This window comes from Juglans microcarpa x Juglans regia, chromosome 2S, assembly GCF_004785595.1.
Source record: "Juglans microcarpa x Juglans regia isolate MS1-56 chromosome 2S, Jm3101_v1.0, whole genome shotgun sequence".
Lineage (NCBI taxonomy): Eukaryota > Viridiplantae > Streptophyta > Magnoliopsida > Fagales > Juglandaceae > Juglans > Juglans microcarpa x Juglans regia.
Window position 1 is genome coordinate 8550423 of NC_054597.1, and position 16205 is coordinate 8566627.

The 16205-nt window shown below is 35.4% G+C and overlaps 2 protein-coding genes across 3 annotated transcripts; both read right to left on the bottom strand.

Annotated features, from left to right (window-relative positions):
* Positions 1-261: 261 nt before the first annotated feature.
* LOC121252465 (apoptotic chromatin condensation inducer in the nucleus-like) lies at positions 262-6160 on the bottom strand. The gene is made up of 5 exons (XM_041152129.1): positions 5904-6160; positions 3368-4642; positions 1645-1839; positions 1404-1555; positions 262-1071 (listed from the first exon to the last, which is right to left on the bottom strand). Exons 2-5 carry the CDS (start codon positions 4620-4622, stop codon positions 610-612), a joined length of 2064 nt encoding a protein of 687 aa, XP_041008063.1. The 5' UTR covers positions 4623-4642; positions 5904-6160; the 3' UTR covers positions 262-609.
* Positions 6161-8069: 1909 nt separating this feature from the next.
* LOC121253109 (18S rRNA aminocarboxypropyltransferase) lies at positions 8070-14243 on the bottom strand. 2 transcript variants are annotated; one of them, XM_041153022.1, is made up of 10 exons: positions 14029-14243; positions 13908-13936; positions 13733-13779; positions 13291-13356; positions 12757-12797; positions 11856-11992; positions 11257-11347; positions 9764-9835; positions 9482-9594; positions 8070-8308 (listed from the first exon to the last, which is right to left on the bottom strand). In XM_041153022.1, exons 1-10 carry the CDS (start codon positions 14109-14111, stop codon positions 8175-8177), a joined length of 813 nt encoding a protein of 270 aa, XP_041008956.1. In that variant the 5' UTR covers positions 14112-14243; the 3' UTR covers positions 8070-8174. The 2 variants fall into 2 exon arrangements, with proteins under 2 accessions (XP_041008956.1, XP_041008955.1); XM_041153021.1 differs by having other exon boundaries at positions 13733-13785; positions 14029-14241.
* Positions 14244-16205: the final 1962 nt, after the last annotated feature.

Here is a 16205-nt window from a genome sequence, read left to right on the forward strand (position 1 = left end):
ATACAAAACACCATATGTCATAACAAAATGGTATTAGATTGAATGCAGTAAATTATTGGTATAACTTATCTACCTAAAGTTCGACCGTCCATTGGGCATCAACTAATACTGCAAGGCTGTTTATAATCTGAATGTCTAAGCTGTTTAACAAGTAATATAATAAAAATTAAAAATTAAAACATAAAAACAAAAAAAAAAAAAAACAATAGCTAAACTTTAACTTAAAATTGAACTCCGGGCAGGCATCTGAAGATTTGAATGGAGAGACATAATCCAACAGAAATTTGACTCTAGAAATTCTAGTTCACCAAGTCGAAGCTCTGGTTCAACAGGTATACAAGATGCTCTACAAGTTAAAATAGTCCGCTCAAAGAGAGCTCTAAGTTTCAAGAATTTTAACACTAGAAAGAAAGAACTCAGCCCCAAACCAATGCACTCCTCGCAAAAACTCAAACCCATCTACGAACTGGATCCTTCTGCTTGGCTGGGACAATTCCTTCCTACAACTTACACCGGCGGACCTGCAAAGATGCAATGACGTAATTCTCTCTTACCGACCCATAAGAAAACCCATTGAGCAGCTTGGGGTAAGTATACATGATCCCTCCCCTACTGCTTGGTGTTTTTGCCCTGCGATGCAAGTTTTTCTGCCACTTGTTCTTCTGACAATGGTAAATAGTAGATCCGAGGCATCGCTTTGGTTTTTCGAAAGAGATCATCTAAAGTGACAACAGGAGGGTCAAGTTTCTCCGGAAGCGGAGGTGGGGGTGGAAGATGAACCTGCTCTCTTGACTGCAGTAGGTTAGACAAAGGTGGCGGTGGTGGAAGAGGAGGTGGGGGTAGAAGCTGTAGCTTGTGCTGATGAGAGGGCTGCGGCTTTGGGGTTGGAGGGGCTGGAGGAATAGTAGGACCAGCACTGGCAGGTGCAGCCAAAGTTTGAGGAGCCTCCACCCACATTTTCACTTCCTGAGGATCAACAAACTCGGCCAATAAGAGGCGCCCACCCTTTGGAGGCCACTGTAAGTTATACATGGCATTCCTCGTCTCTATGGCTTCTTCTACCGATGAGTACTGCATCACAAAAGTTACCAGAATGAAGGCATTAGAAAAATTGATATGCATGGATGCATAAACCACAACAAACTTGATGGACCAGAAGGCGGTCTCCTTTTGAAGGGAGTTTTCACATTCACGTGACGTAGAGATCCTATGACACTAAAAGGACTGGCCATCGTATCCTAGCATACCCCTCCCATTTGGAAGACAATCAAGGGAGCGTTTTCAAGTGGGGAAAGACCATCCCATGTTCGTGGCCTGCTCCCACCCTACGATATGTGCGTGCGCTCTTGTGAACAAACACCTGCTAAATTATAAGAAGCAGAAAGGAAGCGGTGCAATCTTACAGTGACATAGCAGTGCGTCTTGATGTGATCCATCCAGAAACTAGCAACACTTCCAGTTTTGTCCAGAAGTTCTTGCACTGCTTTCAAAGTAAAGGGCCGCAGAAATCGATCAATTCTAAGCGAATTAGTTGGAGCTTTTTGAGATGGTGGAACTGCCCACATATAGAAGGAAGAACATTTTAATATAAATCAACTACTGCTGGAAATTTCAATATTCATTCAGAAAACATCAATAACTCACCAACACGTTCCTTGGGTGTATTATCACTATTTGTGGAGTCTGATCTAGAGAAACTACGTTTCAAATCAGTAGACCGGAAAGTGTCCTTGGGTGTAGTGGTGGGTGTAGAATTAGTGCTATGAGGCTCTGGAACTTTGAGGCCATCAGAGTTCCACCTGCGTTGCCTCTTAATTGGCTCATTATTTGCTACTTGATCTGTAAAGACACAGCTAATAATATAAAGAGGCACAAGATCATTTACTTCAAATGTTCAAAATTTGCAAATAGTTCAATATTGAGAACTGAACATTTTAATTCCTTCTAAATTATATATTGAAGAAAAGCAATGCCAACATACCATGAAAATTACTATTTCCATCAAGTTATGGCATCTCATAATTATATGCCCAAACAGGATTTTTATGGGTTTATTATCCACACAAGCTCTTTCTTCAGAATTATCAGAAAATGAAAAACTTACACACAAGTTCAAATGATGAAGAATACAGTATAGAAACATTTCACAGAAAAGAAAATCATAGCATGAAGTTTCAGATAGAAAATTGTATATCTAAAAAAATGAGAATTTAGGCAGCAGACTAACAGTAACAGATATAAAGGTAAAGTATTGGGGGTCGAGGGCAAATCTTGCCGAACCACATTTTGGGATAATATTTTCTTTTCCAGATTTATATTCTGGACTCGTTAACATTGAAAATGAAATTGAAAAACTGCAGAATGAATTTTTCTTGGATGGATATGTTAAGAGGAAAGAAGGATCTCTATATTAATGCTAGTCATCCTAGCCCAAATGCTGCCCTTGGCCAGATTATAGTGATCACAGTTTCCAAATAATTAATAGAGCTTTGTATTCAATAGAAGAATACGTCACTCAAATTTCAAACCCTATGTCAAGCCTACCATATTACATTAGATATACGGTGGGAAATAAATGATAAATTCACATCTGGAAGGCACAGCAATAGCAGGGTGAAAACTAAAATCTTTTCCCCGCACCTATCATGTTTTGAAGACATTTTTTCCATAAGCATCTCCTGAAGATGTTAAATATCTCCCGGTTAAAGTCTTGAGTTTACAGATCAGATACAAAAAAAGTTTACTCAAGTTTCTCTTTTCTCCTAATTGCTCCTTTTTTTTTATTGGCACCAAGTGTCCAGAACAAAGTCCCGACTAATTCCAATGTATCTCGAGTAATTCAAGGGAAAATTCTCCTTGTCCGATGGCCCCAAAAAATTGTTTGCACAAAAGGGTTCAAACCTTAGACAAGGAGGAAGTATACCACCAAGACCAAGGCTCTTACCACTTGATCCAACTCCTAGGGGTTCTAATTACTCAAATTTTTGTCTCTCCCAATAACAAATGGATTTTGTGATTCTCAAACTGCCAGCTTCTTCAACCATCAACCAAGTAATCCCCGGGTAACAGAGTTCAGAATTTGTGCCTGTGCCTTTTTCAGACATGAAATTACTCATATGCTACAAATAAGAGAGATCACAAATGTTTTTTTTTTTTTTTTAACCAGTGAAGAGATCACAAATGTTTTGCATAAAGAAAGGAAAAATAACTAAAAAAATGAATGTGATAAACAAAAAGAAGAAGAATATGAACACATCATCTTGGCAGCAGAACTATATAAGACTTCAAACCTTAACAAACCAAAAGAATACGTTAGAACATAAAACTTCAACAAAAATAAGAAAGACCCTCAGGATACAACTCTTACCATTAAGTTTTCTTTTCTCAGCAGATGCAGCTGGACAATTCTCATTCTCTCCACGTTTGTCGCTCTCCTTTTCAACTTTTTCAGAATTATTCTTCCAATCAATTGGCTTAGTCTCCAGAATATCCTCTTCCATGGAATCATCACCAGAACTCCGGTCTAAATTCAACTTTTCAGAAAACCCTACATCTGTACTATCAATTTTCTTACTTATTTCTGCATTTGTAGCATTGTTGTCATCTTTCCCTCCATTAGATGACTTGTTCTCATGTGGATCTCCAACATCCATTGGATGTGATTCACCACCAACTGGGACAACACTACTGGAAGATGGTTCCACCATCTCAGGCTTAACAATATCTAGTTCTAATTCGACATGATCTGTAATTACATTATCCCTTAGTTCAATCTTTTCATTAATTGACACAGAATCAGTAGAAATAGAATCGGATTTTACTTGAGACCCTAAAATAGGGCTGACCTCAGATACCTGGTTGTCTGGAGTAGAAGAGTTGAGCATGACATCCCAGGATGGGAGCTTTAAACCCTCATTCTCAAGCTGGAGCTTTGAATCCTCATTCTCAAGCTGGGGCATTGAATCCTCATTCTCATGCTTGGGATTTGAATCTTCATTCTCCAGCCAGGGCTTCCAGTCCTCATTCTCCAGCTGGGGCTTTAAGTCCTCATTGGCAAGCCGGGGCTTTTCATTATCCAGCTGGGGCTTTGAGTTTCTGTTCTCCTTTTGAGTTTCAGTGTTCTCCATATCTTGCCCACTAAATGCTACCACAGAGACCACAATCTCAGGAACTTTAGTGCTACTTTCGAAGGCAGCTGTATGAACAAGTTGCTCCCCTTCCACCCTAGCAGAATCAGGAGCACCAAGTAAGCCGTGTTCCTCAACTTTTTCTTGCTCGAAGGTTTCCACACTGTCATTAATGTCAACTTGAACTGCAACATTATCTGGTTTATTGTTCTTGTTACCACAATGAGTTGCAACATAGTTAGCTGTTTCTGCAGCAACTGCTATTGTCTGTGCACCTTTTGCAACAACAGCACGTTGTGATCCACAATTAATATCATTATCCACAACCTTTTTAACATTTTCCATATCAGTGCGAATAGCGTCATCCAGACGTTCGATCAAATCATCCTTCAAACCCTTGGTTGTCAATTTCCTTCTCTTAAGCTCCTCTTTCAGCTCCATAACCTTCCACTGATCAATTGGTTGATTGCCAAGAATTGGATAGATTGATGACATATTTTCCAACTAAAAGTCACCTTCACAACCCCGACTAAAATATTAGAATTGATACCCAAATTGGCCACTAAAAGAGAACACCAAAACCAAATTAAACTTCAGAGAAACATACAAAAAGGGGTAGAATCCAACCAGTACTAAACATGGAATGGTGAACTGAAGGCAAAAGTGATATAAAAATGAAGCTTTATGTCATTTGAAAAAGAAAATCAGAACCTGGGAACAAATATGGGCTGCAGAGATGATACACGATTTTGAAAGCAACCAAACAAACATGTAGAGGTAAAGGAAATAATACAGCAGAAATATCTTGTCATCGATTCAAGAGAAATGCACAGATCCCATTATGGTTCCAAGATCTGTTTTGGTCCTAAAATATATTTACCATAGTTTGTCACAGAAGCTGTGGGGCATACTATTGTATTATGGTATAAGAAAAGTTTGCAATCCCATAAGAAATTAAGTTTTGTCCATAGGAAGATCTTAATAGATATCGTTCTGCAAAAATATATAATATATGCACAAGTTCTTAATAGCGTGAGAGCAATGCATCATGTATGTCTCACATGGACGTGTGAGAAACCAAGTTAAACAAACAGGCAACCAAAAGATAAACCATTATACTGATAAGATGCCATGCAATATTATAAAACAAATGGCAATAAAATAAACAAGCAGAACAAAACTTAGAGGCCAAGCCTAAACTTTCAACAGTATACACAAACATCATGCTCCTTTTTTTCCAAAAAAAAAAAAGGAACCCGACGAAAAGGTCACAAGAAAAAAGAAAGAAAGTAGTACGTATAAAGTTCTAATTCTTCATGAACCATGTTATGTTATTATCCCATATTCAAAAAAAAGACTAGGAAAAGAAGTATAAATATATCCCACGCAAAGAACCAAGACTCTTTTTTTCAGATCAGTAAGAACAAGATTTTATTAATAGAAAACAATAAGAAAAAAACTCCAAGTGTCTTAATTAAACCATTAGTTTGAGAAAACAGAGCCCCCAAAAAAATTATCTAACGATGCAGCAACATGCAACAAAATCAAACCAGCACACAAAAATAAAAGTACATAGCCCAGGAACATTCCTCACCGTAAATATGCTCCATAAAAAAAAATAATAAAAAAAAAAACCATAAGTAAAGCACAACGATAGAGATAAGCGTCGAAAAACCCCTAATTAATTCATGCAAAACACGCCAATAAACGAACACAGTGATTAAGAACTTAACTGAAAAATAAAAGCCATTGAAGGAAAAGGGGGAAATCACTCACAGGAATAGTCGGTTCACGGAGTGGAAACACACGAAAGCGTGACCTTCGTTTAGGAAAAGGAGATGATATGCTAAAACCCCATTCACAACATAAAGCCCACGCATTTGAGAAAGTAGACGAAGTAAGCCATTACCCAATCACAGAGAAGCGAAAAGGGAGACGCTGAATCTCGTTAAAACTTAACTCTGCCACAGGCCCACAACCGTTTCGTTTCAATTTCCTGAAACAAAACAAGAACGACAAGAAAAGCAGAAACAAACGCAATTATATATTTTAGCTACTTGGGCTGCGATTGGAGGTTGGATACTAATGAGTTATATGGTGAATAAAATTATATGGGATTTATCTAAATTGAATTTAAAATGTGTTTGAATGTTAAGATGAGTTTAATATTTTTTATAGAAAATTGAAAAAGATTGTGGGTCTCACGTATAAAGATGTGTTAAATTGAAAAAAAATTGTGAGTTCCACGTATAAGAAGGTTTTTAGTTGAGATAAATTTAATAATTTAAAAATTGAATGTTTGGATATTAGAGTCAACCTAAAATTAGACTGAACTTAACTGAGTCTTGCAACTAAATGCAATCTAACGTTCTCATTCTGCACAGTAATTTATCATTTTTAGCTATGCATATATTATATATATATATATATATATATATTTTAAAATCAAAATATAATAAATAATAAATCACATATTAATATTAATAAAAGATAATAAATAAATTTTTTATCTTATATGTCTCCCTCCCAAAAAGAATGATTTGGATGAATTGAAAACACTAAACAGACAAACTAAAAAATATTTAGGTTATAATATGATGGTCTCAAATATTTTATGGATAATAGTAAAAAAGTAATGAAAAAATATTGAATAGCGGTGAATAATAATAAAAATAGATAAAAAATAATGATAAAATAATAAATAGTAATGGACGGAGCTTTAATATGAAGTGTCATTCTTTTTTTAAAAAATAAGTAAATTTAAGATTTATTTAAAACAATTAATTTTTAATAATAAATCATATTATTTTTAAAAGGAGTACATAACATTTATACATTTATGATTATATCTAACATTATTTATACAAAAGTTAATGCATAATCTTATATGACTTTATGTAATATGTTATATCATAAAGTTAATTTTATTATAAAATAGATTTAACCAATCTATCATAAATTCATGTCTTGTATGTAATTTTTTTATATCTTTTTTTATCTGTTGCAATTTGAATGGCAATGGAGTGACGTGGCAAGAACATAGAAACGGGACTAGACGGCTGGAGCTTGGTGAGCCCAATCCATGTAGGCCAAGTTAATTGCACAATACACCGCACCTATTAATTTAGCCGGTTCTTTATTAGCTTACACAGTTTACATAATATAAGATAAGATGAAATGAAATATTTTAAATAGTAATGAGATGAGATGAGATGAGATAAGATGAGTTAAAATAAGATGAGATAGTTTGTAAAAAAATGTATGTTTGGATAATGAAAAGAGAGTATACGATATACGTTGATATTTAAGTAGTTTTGAAATATACGATAAAATGAAAGTCTCACGTATATGGTCGTTAAAATTTATTAATTATTAAATAATTTTAAAATATAAACACGTTATGCTAAAATGAAGTACCACGTGTCAACATGTCGCCATTGGCAATGCTTTAGAAATCCGCTATATTTTGCAGTAGATACTATTTGAGTATGGTTATTTTTATTTGAGTATGGTTAATTTACTTTTTCCATGCATGGGTCTTTTTTTGTTTGTTTTCTCGGCCACAGCATCTGCTTTGTTTTAGAAGATTCAATTTTGCCGGGATTTAGAAAAACCAAAACCATCCAGTGTGTTTTGGCATCATTATTTTGCAGGAAAACTATAGCTGAGAGCAACATAACATTGCATCCTTTAATTGGATCAAGCAAACGTTTGAAGTAGTAACTGATAATCTAATAATTAAACAGGAAAACAAGCCCTCCATTGAATGTCTGAAATGCACTAAACAAATGTAATTTAAAAACAGTTTTTGCTCTTTTCTTTTGGTTAGCATAATAACACCATGATTAAAGTTTAAACAAACACACACTAAAAGCCAAAGCACAAGTCAAGACTCATGTATTAGTACATGGTTTCAGGTAGGCATCTCTTCAGTGCATTTTCTTTTTGTTATCGGGCATTTGTACAGAGCCCCTCATTGCGGCCACAAGTTTTGCACCCTCCAATTTCTGCCTCACTGTTCAACTGTTAAATATAATAATATTCTATCTACTCACTTTCTTCATCACTTTCTTCCTCGCTTTCCCGAAAGTTCAGATGGTTCATATTCTTTTCAAGTGGTGGAAGCCCATCGTCGGAATCAGAAGAGTTCTCATCCCCACTGGGAGATGCCATGCCTGCTCCTGTAGCAGCAGACAGCAAAAACACATTTTTAATGTTAGTGTGGTTTATTTTATTCCGTACTGCTTCAACTAATAAGCTTGCATTATTAATTTCCCTAGTTTCATGGATATGGGATCAATATCAGGCTTATGGAAAAGGATTATAACCCCAAAAACCTCCTTCTGGTCTTTCAGGACCAACTATCACATGACAGTTCTCGAGAGGAGATATCATAACAGGCAGAAGAATATACAGGGAGTACATGGAAAATTGGTATGATTGTATCCACATACAAGATGGACAATTGACATGATTATGGAATTGAGAGTACCAGAGAAAATTTGGAGGAAAAAAAGGTGAATGTGATGATTATAATGAAGCTTATATGTGTTTTCCATTGATTCATTAGCCTTATGACCTAAAAAGAGTGGATCATTGGAACAACTTACAAGATGAATCGTCACATGGAGAATATACTTTTCACTGATCGTATGCTTTTGTAAAGGGTAGAGTTAAAAACACAGACAAATGTAGAAACAATAAAGAAGGAATAAAAGATAGGAACAAAAGATGATGCAGATATATCTTGATCTCTGGAGGAGCAAGTCTGAAATATGTGTCATCCAAACGTATGAACAGAGTTTAAAAGACATCCATGACACAATGGTGTTTCACCATAGGTTCATGGACAAATCCTAGTTGTGGTGGATGGCAGAAAACCAAAATAACACCACCACCACCAAAAAAGACAAAAAAAAAAAAAAGGATGATAATATAAGAAATGCTTCAATGACAATGTGTATGTCTGTCTATACCAAAGGAGACGGAAGAAGGCATGTAGGGCAGCACCAATTCCAGCTTACAGGTGTCACAGAAAATGAGGGGAATGCTAAATAAAATGGGGATGGGGGTAGTGAAACATCTAGTTCAACAAACTAACATTGATAAGTTGAAAGAAAAAATAGTTAGCTAGCATCCCCAAGAAGGGAAATTGAGCAACTGGGTTGCCTTGAATCAAGAGAAAAAAAAAAAAAAAAAGGTTGCAAATGTGATTTGCAGGTGCAACAATAGTCGATTGCACAACCCATTTGATGGGAAACATGTTCCACATAACTTCTAGTTCACTTAATAAGGACCTTAATCTGGCATTCAGACGTGGGGATAGCATTTTTTTGACAGCCACTAACATATACCTTTGACTTCTGGGGGAACCTTCGGAACCTGGCGTTGTTGGGAAAGCCAACCATTTTGAGTTGAAATGATATCGGTACTATTTTCACAGTCGGAGTATGCCTTTAGAAGTTCCCTGTGTCAATTAGAAATGCCAAAATTTGAAAGAGAGCAAGATTCATGGAAATCAAAGCACAATTATTTTAGGAAGAATAAAAGTGAAACCTCAACTCTCCAAGGTGCACCCATTCTCCAATCAACGAAGTATCATTATATTTTACGAAGATTAGCTAAGAAAAACACACCTGTTGAGGGACAGGAAAGCATGACCCCACTTGAACTTGCCAAGCAACAGATTTGCAGTTTCCTGTTCCCCACTGTAAACCATATGATAGACATATGAAAACGGTAAGTTTCTCCATTGGAGAACACATCCAATCTTGGTGCAACAGAATATCTATGTTCACAAATAGAAGGCGATGAGACCAAGAAAAATGGAATAGTGACCAGTCAATATTAGAGATGCAGCTGAAATAGATTATGTAGAGCGTAGCCCTATCAGTGTAGGGAAAGAAAAGCTAAAAATAAATTTTTTTTTTTTTTGATAAGTAAGAGATAAATTTTATTACCCAAGCGACATCAACCCTCCAAAAGATCTCATCCCACAACACCCTTGTTACCTCACAATGTAGTAGGAGATGATCCACCGATTCTCCATTCTTTTTGCACATGTAGCACCAATCCATCACCACACATCCTCTCTTCCTCAAATTTTCGGTGGTCAAGATCTTCTCAGGGGCGGCGTTCCAAACAAAAAAAGCAACTTTGGAAGGCACCCGAGATCTCCAGATGTTCTTCCAAGGGAATGGAGTATGGTCATGTGTGATCAAAAGGCTATAATACACCTTAACAGTACATAACTTATGAACCTTAGATCTCCACTTCAAACTATCATGTTGAGCCCTAGCAGTTCCCGAGGAATGTAATAGGCTGAAAAATTTAGTAACCATGTCTAGTTCCCAATCATGAAAATCCCTATAAAACAGAATATTCCACTGATGCGAACCATGAGAAAATAACCGCACATCAGCCCTAAAAACCGAATTGGTATCTTGGGAAAATATTAGACAAACAGAGCATTTCCTTCAGATTTCAGAATTCTGCCAATGTTTCTTCTAATGCAAGATCTTGTAGCTAATTCTATCAAAGGAGTGTGCTAGTGTGGGTTCAGTCATTCAGATGCCCTCAACACCTGTAGGCTTAAAATAAAATGTGGTTGTTTCATTGGGCTTCTTCAGTCTCACTAAGCTAATTCTACCATAGGAGTAACATTATACCATCTCTGACCTTTTGGCTACAAGGATACAAGCAACAGCAATTTCAGACCTTTTGAATATGCCCATGTGTCTTCATATTGGCTCTTAACAAAACTGAAATAAGCCAGTAACCTTCTATCTCAATCAAACTGATAGTAACTCATTCTAAAGCGACGTACATAATTATCTGATAAGAGCCTTAGGAAAAATCTGCATCTATAATGCAATGTGCATATCACGAATAGGATTCAGGTAATACAAACTAATCCACCTGCTGACTTTGAAATATAATTTTTTTTTTTTGATAAATAAATATAAATATAATTAAATGTGTCCTCTATCTGCAATTAAGAGCTGCTTACTTAAAGAAAACACGAGAGCATATTTCAAGTTAAGAAAAGAGACAACACCAACTATTACCAACTCCAACATGGGTTTAGCAACCTAAGAAAACTGTATTACTTAGGAAGAGGTTTGGGTACCATATGATTAAAGCTGCAGACAATGCCTCCACACAAGATAGTTCGCATGGTCTCCCATAATTCACTGGATTTGCTGCTACCAGCCATGGCACTGCAATTTCAAGTGATTTGTTAAAGTCAAAGACAGGCAAAGAGACAATCGAACACAGCAATTCTATGAACAAATAGGGGTAAGTTTTATTAACTTAAAGATCCGGTAACATTGACATAAGTGAATTTTTTTTTTTGATAAGGACATAAAAGACATTTCATGAGCACACTAAATTCTTCAACACTTGTTCTAAAAAATTATAAAAAAGAAAAGAAAAGAAAAAGAACAAGAGTATTCAATGAGATACAAAACAAGATTTTTTTTTTAAGTGTCGAACAAGCTTGGAGTGATCTAACGGAAAGAAAGACAAATGAACCCATAATCATATTCCCCAAGCATAGTATGTGGAAACACACAAAAGACATTTTCAGGATACATAAATATACATTAAATAAATGCATATTTATAAGCATATATGTGTGTGTGTGTGTGTGTGTGTGTGTGTGTGTGACTTTAAATTAAATAAGAAACTCCCACAAGTAATTATGTAAAGAATCGAAATCCATACAGAGACGAGGAGCAGCACAACGTAGCTTCACAAAAGGTACATCACCCAAGCGGGCCCATGAGCAATCCACAACAGCTAACCCTTTCCTCTTCATTAAGCTATGATCTTCTTTTGAGACACATTGTGTACCAACCGGACTGCCAGGGTGAATATAAACATATAATAAAAATGAATACAGGAACTTCTAAGTATTTTATACACACATAACAAGTATTACTTTTTTAGTATAAGATTTCGACCATAGAACTACCCTACCCCACTCAAACTCTTTACTACCTGAGCCATAAGGAACGCATTGACATCCAATTTCATTCCAGAGGTATAATCTACGTATTGAATAGAATAATAGATTCCAGTACAGATTTGCATTCATAAGATTACATGTCTCTTTTTTACTTATCAAAAAAAAAAAAAAAGATTACAAGTCTCTCTGTCATGCTTGGCAGTTTGCACAGAACCAAGCATTCTACAGCTCAATCAGCTTGCTAACCTCCCCCCACCCAAAATCCAATCTCCAAAGAAGCTTTTAATAATTGAGAGATTACATTATTTTTTAGCTAAATATGTTCTATCAGGAAAGTACATTAATTGGAATCCTGTCAAGAGATAAGAGGTATAATGTGGGAAGAAATGAATAGATGATAGCCCCATCAACGAAAATACATGTTATGCCAATCCTAAAAGTGGAATAGAAGCTACAAGCTTTTTACTCCTCTCTCTCTCTCTCAATAAGTTGGAAACTATTCATGTTTCCCTCGTCGTAGGCAAGAACAACCATCTAGTTTTCAAACACGTTATATATATCCAAAAATATCTAACAAACATAAATGTGAAATGAGTCAATAACAATAAGTTAATACCACTGACAAATGAAGGTAAACAGAGCAATCTGTATGAGTACCTTAAAACAATGCCCCCAAAACCATTACTCACGCGCAACTCCTGCATGAGGTTTTCCAAACATCAAGCTTACTGGCACCTCAAACTGCCTATTATATCATGACAGAACGCCAAGTCGATAAAAATACTAGATTCAAGTAAAAGCTGAAGTAAATGAATCTGCTAAAAAAAAGAAAGAATGAAAGAAAACATTTTGGTTTTAAAACCTCAAATAAGCATGAACCCCCTAACCCAGCTAAATTCGAGACTTAGCAGCTGGTTCTCTTAACTGGCATTGCTTCTTAGTTCTTAGTAACAAGGTTTGGAAGATCACTATCAATCAAAATATTTCAAACACTTGCCAATCCTAAAGACTAAGGCTAGACTGAAAATATTTAAAGATACTAAAGAGTAAAGACCAAATGCCAACCCTATGCTAAAACAGAATTAATAATGAGAGAGAAAAAAAAAAAAAAAGATATTGAAGTAAACATAAGAAAGGTGTAAATGTGCATGAGCGAATCATGATAAGATAAAAAGTGAACCAGATACTTTCTTTTAGTAGGCCGAATCTTGAAAGCTTCCTTCCTGTGCACCTTTTTGCATCACATTGTCCGAAATCCTAAATCAACACCACCACACCACTTAATCTCATTGTTGGAAATTCATAGAATTCACACATGATAGAGTTACAGATCCTAACAACATCATTGATCTAACCCATAAAGATCTCAGAAAATTGTTTATTTCTCAGCAACAAACAAACCAGCAAACAAGCAAAAAAGTGTTACCCTCCCACTGCTAATTGTGTGCTCACTATATACAATTTAAATTTCAGCCGCCTCAACACTCCTTCAAACATAAAATCCATCCGAAAATAATTACAATCACAAATAATGACTCAGACATAAGATGCTGGTGACGGCGAACAACGAATCAAAATCAAAGAAAAGCAAAAGGGCAAAAGAGAATACTTGGAAAGAAAAAAAAATTCTTACCCACATGGCAAGTTGGATTTTCGGACCTGCAGGCTCCTCTTCAGCTGCTGCAACTGTAATAAAGTTATCAGCAGTACAAAATCAAAACCGATTGATGAAGCGGCAATACCTCAAACACCTTTAATACGAGAAAAAAGGGGAGTCGTAAAATAAGAGCAAGTTATCAAATTGGGACCTTGATCAGATGGAAGAGACTCGTCCTCCCTGGAAAATTCATAGAAAAAGAAAAGTGAGACAACGAAACTCAATCCAAAAACAAAAAGACTACGGAAAAAGTTGGGTGTGAAATTAATAACCGTTGAAGTTGATGGGTTCTGCTGGATTGCGCCCTATGGGAGGGGTGATTTTTGAACCGCCTGGTCTTGTTGTTGTGACCCATGCTCTGCGAAGTACGAAGACTGGGTAAGCAAAGGACGGGAACTGAGAATAAGTGGCCGACGAAGGAGCTCTGGGAACGGTGAATGTGTGCGTGCTTTCGGTATGCTTTATATAGGTTACCACTTTCTGGTTCGAGTTGATCTAAGAAAATTCTTTTAATCAGTCAATATTTACTATCTCATGCTCTACATCCTATAAAAAATACTCTTGTATCTTATAAGAAATACCCTTACATTTTATAAAAAAATTATAAATATAAGATGAGAAAGTGAATAGTAACTGATGCATAAAATTTCTTATTTATTAATTCATTTTATTTATTTACTAAGATACATCTATTTTAAAAAAAAAAAATTAAGTCAAATTATGAAATTAAAAAAAAATGGTATATACCTATATAACCCACATATTTTTTATATGAAATTTACTCCAATTTTTATTTTCAACTATTGTATATAAATTATTATTGTAAAACTATTTTTTTTTATATAGTTGTTATGCATGCAAGTCCGTGTAGAGATTGTGATCTAATAGGATTTGATTTCTAAAAGTTAAAATTAAAATTTTTTTTTTTTTTAATATAGTTGTTATGCATGCAAGTCCGTGTAGAGATTGTGATCTACTAGGATTTGATTTCTAAAAGTTAAAATTAAAATTTTTTTTTTTATAAATAAAATCTTAATATCAATGATGTGTTCGATGCATTTTTATTTTTTTTTTATCGATTTGTAAATATAATTTTTTTTTTCTTTATAATATATTCAACAATTAATGAGTTGCCGACGGAGTTCAAGGCAAATGTATAAAACCATTGAACATGCTAAAAAATGGTTTGCAACATTAGTGATAGACATATACCATTTCAACCAAACAAAACTTCACCATAGCTTTGGTGTGACTGTTATGAACTCTTAGCACCAGATAGAACACCAGTTAACCCATGCCCAACAGGAAGTTTGGAGGTCAAAACCAAGATTTTACAATAAACGGTTCTCTTTTTTTATTTTTCCATTTCAACTTCCTCACGAGGAGAAAGAACCTCTCAAAATGAGCAGAAAGGGACGGATCCCCTTTCAGCATCATCCGAAGCCCACCAAATGAGACATATCTCCATGAAACCTAAGACAAACTCCAAGACATGGACCACGAAATTAGATGATTACCAAGGTGCATAGACAAAATCTCTTTCTTCTAATCTTTTCCTTATTTTAAGAAAGATATAGTACGTGCATTCACTGTAGGACAATATTCTCTGCAAATATTATTAGAGCTCATAAAACATTCACAGCAGAAGGGAAAATACCTCAATGTCAAGTTTTATAGTTGTTCCACAAGTGAATCCAGCCTATATATCTTTGATTGATCCGAGTTCGTCTTCACACAAATTGTTAGATATTCGCACCCATATCTCATTGCTAGCTAGAGGAATTGACGTTGATTATGTCACTTTGGCCTTTTGCAAAATGGAGAGTCGACATAGTCAGCCCCCTGCTCCCAAGCAAAAGAGATATAAGGTTCATGGTTGTTGCCGTGAATTATTTTACCAAGTTGATAGAAGTAGAAGCATTGACCACAATAACAACGAGCAACATCACCAAGCTCCTATGGAAAGCCAACATGTGTCAATTTGGCATCCCTCGAAGTATAATTTTAGACAATAGACATAAATTCGACTCTGATCACCATCGCAACTGGTGCGCACAGTTAAGAATCAAATTTAAGTATTCATCTTTAGGTCACCCACAGGCCAACAAACATTTTAAAGGAGATCAAAACGTCGAGATATACAATATAGAGTTACATACTTCCGTTCATGACTAATAAGATACAATGCACCTAACATATATCTAACAATATGCAATAATTATAGCAGAACTTTTCTTTCAAAGTGTTATGAAATTGTACCAAAATAAACTAAAATCCTAATCTTTTCATATAACTTCAAACATACGTGCTCATTTATTATCCACCAAGAAAACATAATCTAATTAATCAAGTATAACATTGGAGAAGTAAACTCTTTAAATACATCATACTTCACCTTTCTTCATATTCAAACTTAGAATAATAATCGTAAATAACCAATGTGATGCCC